Here is an 18,036-nt window from a genome sequence, read left to right as displayed (position 1 = left end):
GAGCAATTATGTTTGCCTCTCCACATTTTAGAAGAGAAAGGTTTGAGCCAGGTTGCAGTGACGGTCCAGGCTCTCCTGGAACTGGCCCCACCCAAGCAGCAGCAGCACCAGTTATCTGCTGTGTAAGGACTCCAGCACCTTGGGTGCTGGCCTGGCCAGAACGGAACAGGACACCGTGATTGCTGCTGCCAGCCGTCTGCTTAAACAAAGCTCTTAAGTGTTCTTAAAAGGGACTGTTTCCATGATTCCTAACAGGAATATTTTGCTTCATTTCTCCATTTTAGGGGAGGTTATATCCGTTTTCATTGAATTGTTTATGAAGACATGGTTGGTTTTCACAAATGAAACTTAATTCTGTCATTACTAAGAACTCAGCACTGAAGCCTAAACTGGCTGTGCTTTCTGCGAGAGCAGGCTTGTTTCACATATCAGAAAGAATGTCTTCTCAGAAGGATGTTTAGCTCTCGTGAAGGCACAGACATGCTATTACCTTTACCTGTTTCCAAGACCTCTAGAGTCCACTGGTTTCTCAACTTGGTTATTCATTAGAATCTCCTGGAGCGTTTGTTAAAATACAGAGTCTCATTCATTAGGTCTAGAGTGAGGCCCGGGTATCTGCATTTTCAACAGACACTGCAGGTGTTTCATGTCGTGGAGACCACTGATCCCAGCTGGATATTTGTATGATTTGGGGGAGTAATGACTCCACTGTGTTTTTCAGCCACCTTTATAATCAAAAGCTATAGTAATACAACTTGGACTGTTCTGGCCAAGACAAAACAGAAATAACATAGAACTGGATTTTTTGGACAAAAAAACTTTTGTTTAAGGCAAAACAAAAATAATGTAGAAGGCCCACATTTTGCATAGTAAAGCAATGAAACACATAGATTTGTATTTAAGGCCAGTGTCCTAGGCTTTCCCCCAGCTCCAGCCCGCCTCCACTTAGAGGATGGTTCCGTCATCCTGCTGTTATCTCAGCGTTACAAGCAGGCACTCTACACACAGGTTCCAGATCCTTCGGCTGGTAGCAGGCACTCCTCAGTGTCGTTTACAGTGACTTCACTGAGCACCCCCTGCCCCACGCTGCTCCCAGGATGCCTGGACCTGTGGATGCCTGCCAGTTACAGCAGATATACTTCCAGCCCCAACTGCTGGAAGATTATGAACACAAAGCAAAAGGAATACGGGAAAAGCCAAGTTTCTTCTATTTCTATCAGGTACCTGCCGATTTCTGTGACTGAATTAAAGTCCTTGTGGCATCTTAGAAACAGCTCTGTCTTGACACAGCCCAGCGGCTCCACCACTAGTGCCTTCTTGACTCAGTCGTGCGTGCAGTAAAAGGGCCTGAGGGCGCTCAGCACACAGCCTGGGGCCTTTATTCAAGTTTGAGCCTCCTGGGTCTTTCTTCCCCTGTCTTTTGAACCCCTTTGAGTTGTCAGTGAATCTGCTGATACTCACTGCCTTTGTAAACCAAGTAAATTAGAGTAAGTGAAGATACTAGTTATCTAGGTTTTTTCTGTTGTTAACTGTTCTGGATTTTCTTTACCAATGCATTCATTTGAACATGTTCTCTCTCTTTTTATCATGTAAATGCATCTAATAGTAACTTTGGATAAAATCATGTTGAGTATCTGGTCAAAATATTGTTTTCTCCTGTTCTCACAGGGTAGCAAGTTCATCAGAACACTACCACTTGTCCAAGTTTAAAATTATAATACATTGAGCTCAAAGCCTAATCCTTCAGGGTCCTCACAGAACAACAGGAACATGTCTTTTAAGTACTTAGATCCAGAACCCGTTATACTTCAGTTCCAAACAGACCCATCATGTTTAGAATGTAGCTGTGTGTGTTTTTAAACTATAGGTGTTTTTCCTTCTAGTCAACATTAAACCTCAGTACAATCTCCAAATTCTAGAGAGCCATTTGAAGTGAAACTCAGCAAAGGACAGGACTGTTTGTCACATATTATGCAAGGAGCAATCCCAGAAGACACTTAATACAACATGTGGAACATTTGCAACTAATTTTCTCATAGAAATAAATGGAAATTTCAACTTCCATCAGATTTTACACATAGCATGAAACCTTATTAATGTATTTTTATCAAACTAATTCAAATTTATATTTGAATTGTTAGAAAAAATTTGTGTACAGTTTTGGTTGGTAAAGAAAATTATCAAATATATTGAATTTCTTTTTGCTGTTAAGATGCAAAAACAAATCATGATGGTTTTATTGGAAAATTTTTGTATTCAGTGTTTTGTATGTATCTGTTTTTTTTTTAACTGGAAAGAAAGTTTAACATGTAGCCTTGCTGGACTCCAGTGTAAGATGAAGCGGACTGTGTAACAGTTCCACCTGACCGGTTATGAGCTTCCTGCTGAAGCCCCGACCTTCCCAGTGCTGGAGTGTGAATGAAGAAAAGGCTATGTGCCCACCCATCCGGGACCCCTCCAGCCCGCAGAGATCTTAATAAAGTCCGCAGGTCCCGGGCCTTCCCACTCAGACACACTCAGCACTCTGGAGACGGCCCGTGGGAGGAGGGGCCTGTGGCTTTGGCTAGAACAGAGGAGGAGGCTTGTGTTGTAGTAGGGTCACTTCCTTTAACAGCTTTTTAAAAGCCCGCCTGACAGCTAGTCAGGGAGCCGGTGAGTTCTCTTCCTTGCTGCAGGTAGCAGTGACTAATGCTGTGTGACTACGCTGATGAGTGTGATGAATTTTTAAAAACAAAGTGCTTAAATGGTTATAGAAATGAAGGAAAACATGGATATTTAGAAACCTTTTTATATACATATTGAAGTGAGATGGTTTACAGCAGATTTCATTTTATTACTGAAAATGTTGTAAACATGTAATTAGTAAAAGATTTTGTAAAACATTGTCCTATATTTGTATGTCTGTAAATATAATGCCTAAGTTCTAAGTATAAATATGTCAATACCATGTATGTTATTTTAAATCGCCTGTATCCCACCTTACACATTGACATTAAAATAAAAGCCAACACTTCAAAAGCATGAAATAAAGGCTGACTGGAAAATGTACATACCTAAAGCATGGTTTCCTCGGCGAAAATGAAAGGGTATCTAATTCCTGAAGGAACATCAGTGGAAACTGGGTCATCGTAAGAGGCCCTTGAGGTCAAAGTGTACTTTTTTAAGGAAGTGCAGATATCAGTATTGCCCTGATTTTGGAGTCAGATAGAAGGCTCAATTCCTGAAACCCACGTGACCTGTTTGGACAGCTTTTCTCTCAGAAATTCCCACCTGTGCTGTAGGGAAAGCTTTAGCATCCTAAGACATTCTGTTTTGATTAATCAAGGCAAGAATGACCCAGGGGGCTCATTCTTTTCTTAAGGAGAGAGGAAGAATGACAATCAATCAGCTCTATCTGCCAAACACAGGTTAGGTATTTTCACATGCCTTGTCTCTTTTGGTCTTAACACCCAAGAAGGTGAGAATTCTTGAGTAAGCAAAGCAGTGTCTTATCAAAAATATCTCCAGGGGCTGGCCCGGTGGGGTGGTGTAGTGGCTAAGTTTGCATGTTCTGCTTTGGCAGCCCAGGGTTTGTAGATTCGGATCCCAGGCACAAACCTACACAACGCTCATCAAAGCCATGCTGTAGCAGCATCCCACATACAAAATAGAGGAAGATTGGCACAGATGTTAGCTCAGCAACAATCTTCCTCACCAAAAAAAAAAAAATCTCCAAACTAGTCTTCCAGAGGACCTGTGTCCCTCATCTTTACTATGTGTAGGTTGTGTATCCTAACATCTCATTTCTATCTTGTATTTGTAATTTATATCTCTACCTATTTCCCAGAAAAGGAGCTGAAGCAGCTTATAATAAGATATGTCTCGCATGCCACCATCCTCCCCCAATAAAAACACTAAAGTGATAATAAATCTAAGAGGCAGGAAGAAACCAACCTTTATTAAAACTTCACTGTGTATATATTATGCTAGACACTTTATAAACATCTTGTAATTCCTACTGAACACCTCACTTTTGCTCATAAGAGTTTTTTCACTATAGACAAAATCAGAGACATTACAGGAATTACTGAAGTTTAATGCATCGCTGTAACTAAGCCCATGAACTTTTTTTCTGGTAAGAAAGTGAGAGGAATCTTCACAAGGCTCCTAGAAATACTTCTTCCCAGCAAAATTTTTTCAAAATATCAAGAAGCCCTAAATCAATGGTATAATCCTAATTCAGGGGTTGAAAAACTAAAGTGAAATAACCAGGGCACACCTGGGAATGTCCAAAGAAACAACCTGTAGATGAGTTGTCTGTGCTGGTGAAAGAGGAGTCTTACTCCTTTCAAGTCCTCCTCTGTCTCCAGAACACCAGAGGAAAAGATAGAAGGTGACTCAGTCACTTCTTGCCTCTGCGCTTGTCCTTGTCCTTGCCTTTACCTTTGGAATCCTTGCTATCATCTTTGTCCTTCTTAGGCAATCTGAAACCACCAATTTCATTCCGTACCACCGTGCCTCGCCACCAGGCCTGGAGCTGGAAGAGAAAGGGGAAGTGAGGACAATGTATAGTAGGCCTGACAAGCTGTGTTCTTTCTACATAAGGAATTATTGTTTTTGATGAAGTCACTTCTGTCTGAAGAATGGTCTCGGAGACACGGCAGTGGCCAAGTGTGCTCTCCCTGCAGCAATGCTCCCTGTCATGTAGGACCCAGAGTGACAGCCATGGACTCCAAACTTCTCAAGGAGTAAAAGTAAAGAAAAGGAATCTGATGAGTCCAATCTTTTCCTTACACTTAGAACCTGGCTCTCTTGTACTGCTGCTACTCTCTATGAACATCCAAGTTCCCCATATCTAGCAACCATTTGATCCAAAAGGAATGTTGGTTTCCCAGGCCAAGGGCAAAAGGCAAGCCCTCAGTCAAAAACGTGCACATAATCTCGACGAGCGGTAGGCTTTGTGGTGCATTTCATATCTTTAATGGTTAATTAAAGGATCAACAAACACTCCTCTTTCAAAAAGGATTCAGGTGGCTCCCTTGAATATCTTAGTCATTAGACACAACTGTTCTGAATACAGTCTGGGCTACTTTAAAATCAGACTATGCGCTAAACACTGGGAGCACATCGTCTAGTGAAAAGAAAACAATCAGCTGGTTCTTAGATTTGCACTGTAAATCGAGGAATCCTGACAAATAGAAAACACCACAGAAGCTCAGTAAATACTTGCTATCTGTACATCCGACTCTGTCCTAACGGCGAGCTCAAGTGTGGGTTGGATACCCCATCCTGAATGTGCTTTAAAGCTTACCTTCCTAATCCACCTCTGAACATACCTCCCAAACCAGTCTGCACGCCACGGGGCTCAGCAGATACTCCTTTCAGAGAGAAGGGCAGTCCTCACAACAGTTTCAGTGTGGCTGACATTTTTTTTTTTTTAAAGATTTTATTTTTCTCCCTAAAGCCCCCCAGTACATAGTTGTATATTCTTCGTTGTGGGTCCTTCTAGTTGTGGCATGTGGGATGCTGCCTCAGCGTGGCCCAACGAGCAGCACCATGTCCGCGCCCAGGATTCGAACCAACAAAACACTGGGCCGCCTGCAGCGGAGCACGCGAATTTAACCACTCGGCCACGGGGCCAGCCCCCAGCTGACGTTATTTTTGCTTGAAAATATTTCCCAGAATCTGGCCTGCCAGTTTATCATCACTAATTTACACAAGTTCATATGAAACTAAAGCATCTGTTTTTTTCTAAACTGCTACTTAGCCCCTCTACCTTTTTAAAAAACAGCTCTTATCAGAACCTAACAGATAGCCTGGGCTGGCTTACATAAATCGGACTTTGAGAAGCAGTAGGATATTAAAAAGAATTCCTTCAAGAGCTGTTTTGGTTAGAGAATCGTATTCTGAAATTTGACCTCTGGACACAGGTTCTAGGTTTGGCTTCCACTGCTGATCGCCTCTTTTCCCCAGATTAAGAGTGGGGAGCATGCCCTTTTCTGTGTTAACGGTGTTGGCAAATTCCTAAACTAACAAACCAGCCCTGCTTCCTCACAGATGGGTTCTGTGTCTGATGATAAATGTGAACTACTTGTGTTCCTCAGGGTCAGGCCCCCTGTGGAGCTGAAAGGGCCCCGGATGCCGAGTACGGCTTTCTACCTTTAGGATGCTTTTTAACTCCAGCTCATCCTGCTCGATCTTCTTCCTGGTCTTCTCCTTCTCCAGACGATCTTCAATGATGACCTGTTCATACTCCCTTAGCTGCAGAAGGAGACATTAATCATATGTTATAGGACTCTGTTGGCTAAGCTGGGGCCCAGCCAGCCCTGCACTTTTAATATAAAAATTTAAAATAAAGCATGCCAAATCTAAAGATAAACCAAAGAAAAGAAAAAACTTACTGGATTCTTATACTGTAAATATTCACAGATTAACTTTATAATTGTTCCCAAAATCTTTTCAGTTTGAATAATTCAAATTTGCTTTAAAATTTAATAAAAATGAAATACTAAATGTGATTAATGACCTCAAAAAACATAATTAAAAAAAACTGTGATAGAATGTACACATACAAATAGCAGCCATCTTTTAAAAGAGAAATTTGGAAAGTTTTACATTTATTCAATGATGAAACCATAATCAGCAGCTTTCTAGATATCATAATTTAAAAATTGTCTTCAGAGACCATAAAGTAGTAATGATAATAATACCTATCTCAAGAGGTGGTTGTGAGCATTAGGTAATATGTGAAATACTAGTGAAGTGCCCGGGACAGAGTAAGCACTATGCAGGTGTTAGCTGCTGCTCTCATTGTCCCCATCACCGATGTCATCACCATTGGAAAAGAATCCCATTGGTTTATAGGCATACCTCCACTTTGTAACCCGAAACAGCACTGCCCAGCTACTGTAGCTCAGCGACCACCCGCTCCTCCCGCTCAGCCTTACACTGATGAGATGCTGCTTCCTTACCGTCTTGGCAAGGTCTTGAAGGTGTGCTAAGTCAGCGGCCTTTGCAGACTTGAGAGCATTTAATTCATTCTGTTTCATTTCTGTGTCCTTATCAAATTTCTCCATCCAGAACTCTAGCTTTTCCTCAAGTTTCTATTTGGAAAGAACATTAAAACACAGCTTCCACCAGACACAAAACAGTATACGCTGTATGAAATTATTTATATAAGGTTCAAGAACAAGCAAAACTTTTCCACAGTGATAAAAGTCAGAATAATGGCTACTTCTGGGGGGAGGGCAGGTTTACTGATTGGGAGTGGGGCATGAAGGAGATTTCGGGGATGCTGTACATGTGCTCTAGATTTCTATCTGAGTGGTGGTTACAGGAATGTATACACATAAATAATCATCAAACTATATACTTAATATTTGTGCCCTTTACTGTATGTTATTACTCAATTTAAAAACAGGAGGAAGAGGGCCTTCCAGATGTCTGGATAAGAGAAATTGGAGTGAGGAGGAAAGGAATAAAGGGTGGGTAGAAAATTCTGAAGGACAGGAAATGACATCAGACACTTCTGATTGATAACAAACACTAAATGCTAGTCAAGAAGGGTGCAATGTCTTCAAAATTCTACAAGATGAGAAACGTGAGTCGAAGATTCTATCCCTAGCTAACCTAGTATTCAAATGTGAGGGAAAGAATATACCTAGTCTTTCTGAAAGAATTTCTCAAAAATGTACTTTAGCAAAATAAAATGAAAGAGATAAGTATTAGAAACAGGAGGGAAACCAGTAAAATGTACATTTAAGCTATACAATATATCCTACTTTTTAATAATCATAATCTGGGACTAAAATCCCAAATTAGGTGGTACAGTCTAGTGGAAAGAGCACAGACGGGCTCTGAAGGCAGACTGCCTAAGTTCAACTCCCAAGTCTGGCACTCCAATAAGTTTACTTAAATTTGGTTCCCTCGTCTATAGAATGGAAATATATAGTGATTTCAAGATGGCATGTAGCGGAGAAGGAGAAGAGGTAGGTTAAAGCTTTGCCTTAATAAAGCAAGAAAATATAGATATTAACTTTAGACTTAAGAGAAAGAACAAAGTGTAGACATATCTGTGCAAATTTTAAGGGTTACCACTGCAAGAACAGAATGGATAACTTCCAAATTCCTAGAGCGCGTAGCTCAAGGATAAGACATCACAAGGAGCCTTCGGGTGGCATATGGACATGAAATTTTTAAAAACATGATTCACAATAAGTCATTCTGATTAAGTTGGACAGAACATGTCAGTTTGGTGCAATCACGTCCTTAATATCTTTCTAACTCTTGTTAGCACTCTTTAACAAAAAGAGAACGGGCTCCAGGCAGGCAAAAGGAGCTGGCTAAACTGTAATAACATCGTTTGGTATTTATTGTACTTCTATTTACATTAATTTCTATTTATGGAAAATGATACAGGTTTTCCTTTTATAGTAATGATATAAAAATCTTAATTGAAAATAAATTGATATAGTTGTTTAGGTGAGAAAATAGGTAGAAAATAGTAATAACACAGGAGGTATATAGATATTAAAAAACTATGAAAGTGGTATGCAAATAACTGGAGTTTGCACTAGCAAGCAAGAAATTGAGCAATAAAAATTCCATCAATCCAACAGAAGTTAAGAAGGAAAGAAACAACTAGAAAGCTCGAAAAGTAGCAAATATAAAATAAGATGGAAAAATTAAATACAAACAAATGAAAAATCACAATAAAAATAAATTGGGGTAAATTCCCCTATCAAAAGAAAGAGCCTCTCAGATTTTTTAAATCGAGCTATGAACTATTTATAAAAATCACAGCTAAAACAATATCATAAAAGCAAAAAGAAAGCAGATTTAGCAATTAATCTGGCAAAATAGAGTTCAAGCCAGAATAAATAAATGAGACAAAAGGGATATTTTACACTGCTGAAAGATACACCCTATAAAGAAAATATTACAGCTATAAACTTTTATATTCTTTTTTTTTTTAGGAAGATTAGCCCTGAGCTAACTGCTGCCAATCCTCCTCTTTTTGCTGAGAAAGGCTGGCCCTGAGCTAACATCCGTGCCCATCTTCCTCTACTTTATACGTGGGACGCCTAACACAGCATGGCTTGCCATGCGGTGCCATGTCCACACCCGGGATCCGAACCAGCAAACCCAGGGACGCCGAAGTGGAAAGTGTGAACTTAACTGCTGTGCCATCAGGCCGGCCCCTAAACTTTTATATTCTAATACCATATTTTGGAACATATAAAGCAACAATTATTAGTCATATAAGAATTTGACAGATCCACAATCATCTTAAGAGACTATCACACTTCTCTAAAATTAGTAACTCAGGTAGACCAAAATAAACAACAATATGAAGAGTCTGACAGCTAGACTGACAGACATTCGTACAACTCTGTACCTACCAGAGAACACACATCCTTTTCAAATGCCCAAGGAATAGTCCCATAGCCTGAGCACACATGAAGCCCAGTAAGCACTCAACAAATTCCAACAAGCGTAAACCTTACATCTCACATTCTGAGACCACAGTGCAAGACAGAGTACAGACCTCAAAGGGTTGTTGTGAGCAGTAGAAAGCCTACACTCTCTCCTCTCCAACGCCAACAAATTGGACCTTTAAGAAACATCCTTTAACTCTTGGGTTGAGCCAGCCCTGATGGCCTAGCAGTTAATGTTTGGCGCGCTCCACTTTGGCAGTGCAGGTTCGGTTCCTGGGCGTGGGACCACACCACTTGCCTGTCAGTCGCCACGCTGTGGCGGCGGCTCCCAGAGAAGAACCAGAACGTACAACTATACACAACTATGTACTGGGGCTTTAGGGGGGAAAAGAAGAAAAAAAGGAGGAAAATTGGAAACAGATGTTAGCTTACAGTGAATTTTCCCCTGCAAAAAATAAAAATAAATAAAAATAATGTTTGGGTTAGAAAAGGAAATAACAAACTACAAATTATGATGCATATGGTTTACTTTTAAAGGCATGAAGATGATAAGATGGGTCAATAGAGGAAGGATGTATAGATACACAATAAAGCAAGAATAATATTAATGGTATAATCTACGACTAGATGGTGGTATATGGGTATTCACTGTAAAATTCTTTCAACTTTCTGTATATTTGGAAACACTCATAGTAAAATGCTGGGGAAAAATTAACGAAATTATTTGGAAAGGAATGACAATGTAAGTATCATGAATAAAAACCTCTAGATTATAGACAAAGAGTACTCAGAAAATAAGTTTGTTTATATGCATTTACTAGAAAATAATAAAATTTGAAAATAAATGAATTGAGCATTTTAGAAACTAGACAAAGATTAGCAACATAAGCCCAAAGAAAGTACAAGATGATAATTACTCAAAATTAAAGCAAAAACCCATGTGACAGGGAAAAAAACATTTGCTCAATAATACCAAAAAGAGATTTTCTGTCAGACCAATAAAATGGTCAACTTTTTTCTTTTTTTGAGGAAGATTAGCCCTGAGCTAACATCCGCTGCCAGTCCTCCTCTTTTTGCTGAGGAAGACTGGTCCTGAGCTAACATCCATGCCCACCTTCCTCTATTTTATATGTGGGACACCTGCCACAGCATGGCTTGATAAAGTAGTACGTAGGTCCGTGCCCAGGATCCAAACCGGCGAACCCTGGGCTGCTGAAGCAGGGCGTGTGAACTTAATCCTGTGCCACTGGGCTGGCCCCCAAAATGGTCAAACTTTTGACAAGTCTCAGCAAGAAAAAGGGAGAGAAGACATACAATTTTAAAAATACAGGATGAAAAAGATGGTAACTACAGAAATAAAGGAAAAATTTAAATTGTAAGAGACTACAGGGCACAGCTTTGTACTGATAAATTTGGAAGGAATATTTAGATGAAATGGGTTATTTTCTAGGAAGACATAAGTTACCAAAAGTGACTCAAAAAGATTTTTAAGTGAAAACATCAATAATCATTGAAAAGGTAGCCAAATATCTCCCCTTTAAAATAACACCCAGACAAGACTGTTTATGACTGAATTGCACCAAAGTTTCATGGCACAGATAATAATCTATTTTGTTCTATTTATAATTTTAGGTTTCAGAACATAAAAAGATGGGAAGCTCCCCAACTCAAGCTGCCAAGCTAGCATAATTGATGGTAATAGAACAAAGAAGCACCAAAAAATAAATCTATAGGTTGATATCATTTATGAAAGATATAAACACAAAATAAAAATCTACAGATCAATTCTATCAGTCTAGTAAAAGAATAATATATTATGACCAAGTAGGTTTTATCCCAAGAATTTAAAGATGATTCACCGTCAACAAATCTATTATATTTTACTTTATTAACATATTGAAAGAGAAAAAATATATTATCTCAATAGATGAAAAAAATCCATCTCATAAAACTGAATACTCATTCCTGATTAAAAAGGAAAAAAACTTAGCAAGGTAAGACCAAAAGGAAACTTAACTTGATGAAGTTTATCTACCATAAAACGACAACGTAAACCTCATACAATCTCCATTTGTGCCCGTTATCAATTTATTGCCTCTCAACTCCAAATTCATCCTTCGCTGGCTGGCTGTGTGAAAATGGAGGCTGGCTGTGAACGTTTCTCTTTTGCCAGCTGGCACGATGTCTAGCGTTGTCAGTAGAGGGCACTGGAGGGACGTGACAGGAGAGCTGCTCTCCTTGGTTCCAGTGTGCTTCCTCTTGTGTTCCTGGGGCACAGCTGACAGTGGCATGTGTGGGGGTCACTCAGGGGCAGTTATTCACCAACAAGTTTTGCTGACACAACAGGAGGATTCTCGCCAAACACAGTCTGTCCACAGTTCCCAGCTTGCCAGCTTCATCCACAAGCTGTGAAGCAGCTCTGCCTGAGGGCAGCGACGCAGACGTCTGCTCCTTCCTTCCTTGAACCCTGTCCTTCAGCCCTCGCATGCTCTTCAGGCTGCTCTCTCATCCCTTCTTTGTAGCCAGTCCCTTATTAGCAATCATTCTTTTGTTAATGTTCCCTGCTCAAATTACTGTGGTTTCTGTCACCTACTTGGACCATAAAGATACAGAATTGGTACCCAAAATAGAGTTTATCTCCCGCTTTCTAATTCACATATTTCTTACTAAGGCATCTAAATTCCTTGCTACTTCCTGTTCACCAGATACAATCAACCTAATGCAGTGAACTACTACGATGTTTCGGGGAAAGTCAAAGCCAGCACTATCTCAGCGGACCACATGACGGCAGAGAACTGAAGGGACGCAGTCCCGATGTGCGGCTGCGAGGGTGGACTATTGGCCCTGCCAGGCAAAAGCAAACTGCTTCTGGAGCTTTTTTCAAACTGATTTGGAGACAGACGCTTTGGTCAGGTTAATAGCTGCCTACCAAGTGCCAGTGGCTGTTGAAGATTTTCTCCAGTAAAGATCCAGAACTGTAGCTGCAACTGGAGTCCCCACCTGATTCCATTTCCAATAGTCCACAGTCATTCTCCAAGATCATCCAACTGCACAGGCCAAACGGCTGAGTCAAATGGGGATGTGATAAGGATCACCACCTCGACTTCTTTCAAGTCTTTGATGTTGGCACTAATTTCTGCAGTTACACCAGAGGTGCAGCATTACTTCTGATTTACTGTCTTGTTAGGGAGGGGAAGTTCCAGAGACTTCTACTTGGCCCTTACTACCATAATAGCCCTCACCCCATGAGTCAGAGAGCCAATGTGGAAATTCTGTCTGTTGCCAAGTATGTCTATTCCAACTATTTGTTCAGTAACTGGGGAAATAACCATGGGGTGGGTCCACAGAACAAGTGGGCTCAGAGTAAATCAGACTTGAGTTAAGACTCAATCGATCAGCTGCCCACCATAATCTTCCAGTTTGAGTGGGGGCCACAGTGTTGTTTTGGGTCCGCAGGAATTAACATCGATGCAGAGCCAATGTTTAGTAATCTCAGAAGATCTGGATATTTTCTTTTTTCCAGTGCACAGTCACTCTGATAGAGCCACAGGTCCCTCTGGGTAAGGCTTAGAGGAAGAGTCACAGTATATACCTGCAGCAATGCTGCAGAGTTCACGCTCAGAAGGACCTGCCCCTTTCAATCAAGGGGCTCTGGGTTGGGGAATTGACTTAGTTCTGAAAACTCAATGAGAGGCCATGACTCTTCATTGTGGTAACTCAACTCAGGTTTCTGCCTACTGGACTCAGACTTTTTTTCTCTTATATAGACCAAGTAATGCTTTATCAGGCTGCCCATGAATTTTTTTTTATTTTTTATTTTTATTTTTTTGCTGTGGAAGATTCGCCCTGAGCTAACATCTGTTGCCAATCTTCCTCTATTTTTCGTATGTGAGCTGCCACCATAGCACGGCCAGATGAGTGGTATAGGTCCGCGCCTGGGAACGGAATCTGGGCCACCAAAGCAGAGCACACCAAACTTAACCACTAGGCTACCAGGGCTGGCCCTACCATCAATTTTGTTCCTAGGAATACCATGATTAATTAGCTACTGCCAAATGTTCCTGTGGGCAAAGGCATTCTGATTCCAGCAAATCCCTGCTGCCCTTCATGGTAAACGTGTCCACCTTGTCTTTGGCAGTTAAGTGCTGCCACTTGTCCTCTGGCACTCCAGAATCCCATCATCCCCACTGAAACTAGGCAGCCCATAGCTACAATGATATCATCCATGGTCTTACCTGTCCTACATAGGAAAGCAGCCACAGAGCATTTCAAGGATGCAGGTGTTCCCTTCACTAATGCATTTCTCAATGTCTTAGGAAAGGAGTGTATTCTGGGAAGGAGTGTCTCATGGAAACTATTTAGAGGCGGGTGTTTGGAGGCAGATTTGTAGGTCACACATGATAAATTCACTCCGATATTCCTATCTCCCTAAGTCTTTAGAAGCTGTCCTCTCCATCATAGCAGGGAAGCTCCGGCATCTCCACCTCATTAAATGTGGGCCATTGATGAGTCTAAGTTTCAGGTAACCAACCAAGCAAACTGGTAGAGTCACCTCCAGCTGCACAAGCTAACACATTAAATCCAGAATCTGTAGTAAGTATATCCATATCAATGAACTTGACCCAACCTGGTGTTATATTCCATCCTCCTTGGACCAACACCCTTAGAATCCATGCCCAGAAATGTCTCCTAGGTTTCTGCCAATATATATTAGCAAAGTCTTGTGATTCTTTTGGTGTATAAGCTATTTCCTTCTGAGCTATAGTTATCTGAGTTATCTGTTCCCCTGGAACTTCCTGAGAAGTTGACCCTGGTTATGGATCCAGAGGCAACAGAGCTGATTGTGCTAGGTCTTGAGAATAAGCATCCCTTTTCAAGGCATCTGCCTCAGATGAAGTTATTCTCACAGGATTTTCAGGGGAAGGAAGACTAACCTCCTCAGACACAGGAGGGCAGGAGCTTCCATGGGCAAGGGAGGCTCAGCGTGACTTGGGGGTTCAAGATTGTCAGTTACATCTAAGTTCAAGCAGATGTTCCCATTTAGAGTTTCAGGGTCCCATTCTTTCCCAATGAATGCCCTAACTTGCACATAAGGAACTTGGCATGACTATGAATTCATGTGTAACACTAACTGAAATACCATTAAAACTAAGAATAGAAAAATAGTGCCTTATTATCACTACAACTAATCAACATCACACTTGCCATTCTATCTATACAATAAGCCACAAAATGGAAACAGACATATAAATAGCAAAAAAGAAAATATAAAATTGTTATTTGCAGTCAATAAGATTTTCTACCTAGAAAGTCCAAACAGATCAACTGAAAAACCATTAAAATGAATATGAGAGGACACAAGGAATCTAGAACAATATACAAAAAAGAATAGCCTTTCTGTATACCATGCACTTAGAGACACGTCCAGGAATGTTTAGCATTGTTATAACAGCAAAACTTGGAAACAACTTAAATGTTCACTGACAGAAGAATGCTTAACTAAATTTTGGTATCTCCCCTCTATGGGATATTATCTAACAGTTGTACTGCTATAGAAAACATTAAAGACAAAGTAAATTTAAAAAAGAAAAACAGGGTCTGCAGCAATATTTATAGTATGATCCCATTTATGTCAAAAACAAATATAAATAAATGCTAAAAACATGTAAGTATAGAGGTACATATACAAGTATATATATGAAAAGAAAAAGGTGGAAGAAATCTTCAGAAAGGGGAGTGATTAAGAGAGCTTTCACTTTTAAAAATCCTTATTATATTTCCATACTTTTTCAAATCTGCATTAAAAAGTATTTAGGTATTGCTTGTTTTATTGGGCTAAAGATCTGGGAAACCCTGACTTCATCCATCCATCATCTATTTATCCACCTGCTGATCTGATTGTCATCAAATACCTGCTAGATGTCTAATACCTGAAACAGGTACCACGGCTCACAGCCCCGTAAACTGCAGGACTACAGGACCCTGATTCTAATAACCGACTCGACACCTTTTTCAGTAAAGCCTGTGAGACAGCATCTGGAAATCCTTTTCTTTAACCACAAATTTGGAACTTTGTACTGAAAATTCATTAGCTTTCTCAAAGGTAGACTGTATCATGAGTAAACTGGAAATTTTTTTCCCTATTCATCCAACAGGGATATTTTAAAAGGCTCCACTTGGCTTGGTTTGTTCTCAGCATTGGAAATACTAATTAGAACCATTCAGTCACATATAATTCACGGGAGAAGAAATAAAATGAGTAAATAAATATATGGAAAAATGGCCAGTTTTTATTAGTAAGCAAAAAAACCAAAATAAAACAATTCATTGAATTGGCAGACTTTAAAAAACATCTAAAATGGCTAGTGCTGTTGAGGATGCCTTGGAATTAGTGTCTGCACACACTGCTGATGACCATAACTTAGAAAGTGTTAGCAATATTCATCAAGAGTCAAAATACCAGTCTCTCTGACTTAATCATCTCATGCTGGAGATTTACTTTTGGTAAATAATTGCAAAGAAGAAAAAGTTATTTGGGCAAAGCTTTCATTACTGCATTATTTATAACAATGAAACTTTGGAAATAACCTAAAATCCAAAATGAAGGGTAACAAGTAAACTATGGTATAACCATTCAATGTAACATTAAAAAACTATTTAAATTATTTTATGAAGAGACTATAATAACATTAAAAAATGAGAGAAAAAGCAACTGGCGATTTTTTGAAAATCTTCCCTCAACTAAGAATATGTTCTTTTTATAATTTAAAGAATCAGTAAATTTTAATTTAAAATTATGACTATAAAGCAATATAGGAATAAGAAAAGTTTTTTTATATAATGCTAAATGATACGGGCATAAGACAAAATTTGACCCGTACTCAAACTACAGCTTTATAAAATATTTATTCAGGTGGATAACTTTGAAAGAAAACATGGGCTATAGCTCGTTCATTAGGCTGGTAGAATTATGGTTCATTTTTCCTTCCTTAAACAATTACTTTGCTGTCCTTAGTATTTGATAAGTGGAACACAAACGCGGCAGAGGACAGAGAAGTGCTGGGGGCCCACCTGCTGCTCCTTTCTAAGGAACACTTCAATCTCCATATGAATCCGGTTCTCTTCTTCGGTTTTCGACCTTAGTTTCTGTGAGAACAATAAACCACTATCAGGCATTCTTCCCAGCAGGGCTGGAAAGGAGAGTTCTCAAGGTGAGAAGTGTAGCAGTGACAGCAGCGCAGGTTTTCCTTACCGGCTGGGACCCCAAGAATTCGCAGTATTGCTGCAGAGCAGCAACTCAGTTACCTTCAACTCAATTCGTGTTCACAAACATCACTGAGTCGTGTGTCTGGCACCGTGCTGGATACACCCAAGTACCCAGAACAAAAAGACCATAATCCTGTTGCCTGGAATGTGATGTCAATTTGAGGAGAGAAACAATGCTTTAAGGGCACAAGGTTCTTAGGCCCAGAAAAGGAAATTCCAAAGCGCAAGAAAACCGGCTGCTGTCACAGTCTTCAGCTATACCTGGGGAGCCAGCGCTCAGACAAGCAGCGGCTCAGAGACAGGAGTTCTCTGGCACACGTGACCCCTCTGCTGATGTTTGTGACCCCCTCTACTGATGTCTGCTTCTCACCTACCTACGGTTCTGTTAGCCATTTAAGCCTCATGCTCCAAGGAAGGTCTACCCCTTCTTTCTTTCTCCTGGTATTTTTCACTGGGACTTCTCATCTCTATCAATTTGGGTCTCAGTGAAGGTCAGCTGTCTAGATTTTGCATTTCTTTTTTTTTTCTTTTGAGGAAGATTAGCCCTAAGCTAACTACTGCCAATCTCCCTCTTTTCGCTGAGGAAGACTGGCCCTGAGCTAACATCCGTGCCCATCTTCCTCTACTTTATATGTGGGACGCCTACCACAGAATGGCTTTTGCCAACCGGTGCCATGTCCGCACCAGGGATCCGAACCGGCGAACCCTGGGCCACAGGCAAGCTGAACATGCGAACTTAACCGCTGCGCCCGCCACCGGGCTGGCCCCTAATTTTTGCATTTCTTAATGGAGGGATAAAAGGTACCAGCGGGTGAGGAAAGTAGAAGCAAAAACCTGCACTTCCTAAGCATCTCGTTTTGCCCCCTCCCCAGGAGAAAGGGTGGTGGCTTATAAAATAAGGATAAAGTAACCAAGGGAAGAAAGTACAACCAATTTTCAAAGTCATTACAAAAAAACAGGCTACAGCCCATCAGAATCTCTGCTTGCAAAGACGCAAGTCTTCATTCCATTTTCATTCTTAACTTCAACTGCTAGGGTTGCTGGAAAGAGAGAACAGAGGTGAGGAAGATCTCCGTCTCGCTCCTCCTCTGTCAGCTGAGGCAGTAGCAGGAGCGATGGCTCTCCTACCACCTACCTGGGTCGCTCCTAAGGTAGCAGCGCTCACCTCGATCTCTTCCAGCAGGAGCTCCTCTGTTTTGTTACATTTTTTCTGTGTCTGGGAAATCTGCAGCTCAGTGTTTTTCTTCATATAGCGATTCTCCATGTTGGTTTTTGCCTTCATCTCTTGCAACTGGTCCTTGAGGTGAGAAATGTATTCATTCCTACCCTATGGAGGTAAGACCAGGTTTCTCAA

General features: G+C 40.5%; 2 protein-coding genes across 4 annotated transcripts in view; one reads left to right on the top strand and one right to left on the bottom strand.

Annotated features, from left to right (window-relative positions):
- Positions 1 to 3,506, top strand: part of LRCH3 (leucine rich repeats and calponin homology domain containing 3) — a 102,121-nt gene extending 98,615 nt beyond the window's left edge. For both annotated transcript variants that reach the window (XM_046658556.1, XM_046658551.1), the window contains one exon: positions 1 to 3,506. In XM_046658556.1, the coding sequence (XP_046514512.1) occupies positions 1 to 126 (126 nt within the window). In that variant the 3' untranslated portion in view covers positions 127 to 3,506.
- A 174-nt stretch (positions 3,507 to 3,680) lies between these two features.
- IQCG (IQ motif containing G) overlaps positions 3,681 to 18,036 on the bottom strand; it is a 43,323-nt gene continuing 28,967 nt past the window's right edge. Inside the window, exons 7-11 of one of the 2 annotated variants that reach the window (XM_046657760.1) lie at positions 17,848 to 18,009; positions 16,488 to 16,562; positions 6,951 to 7,082; positions 6,139 to 6,240; positions 3,682 to 4,516 (exon numbers count right to left, since the gene is read on the bottom strand). In XM_046657760.1, the coding sequence (XP_046513716.1) occupies positions 4,382 to 4,516; positions 6,139 to 6,240; positions 6,951 to 7,082; positions 16,488 to 16,562; positions 17,848 to 18,009 (606 nt within the window). In that variant the 3' untranslated portion in view covers positions 3,682 to 4,381. Of the gene's footprint in view, positions 4,517 to 6,138; positions 6,241 to 6,950; positions 7,083 to 16,487; positions 16,563 to 17,847; positions 18,010 to 18,036 lie in introns of both variants that reach the window. The other variant, XM_046657761.1, reaches the window with a different exon arrangement.

The sequence above is a fragment of the Equus quagga genome, chromosome 4 (genome assembly GCF_021613505.1).
Source record: "Equus quagga isolate Etosha38 chromosome 4, UCLA_HA_Equagga_1.0, whole genome shotgun sequence".
In the NCBI taxonomy this organism is placed as follows: Eukaryota; Metazoa; Chordata; class Mammalia; order Perissodactyla; family Equidae; genus Equus; species Equus quagga.
This window is presented reverse-complemented; position numbering and strand designations above follow the sequence as displayed.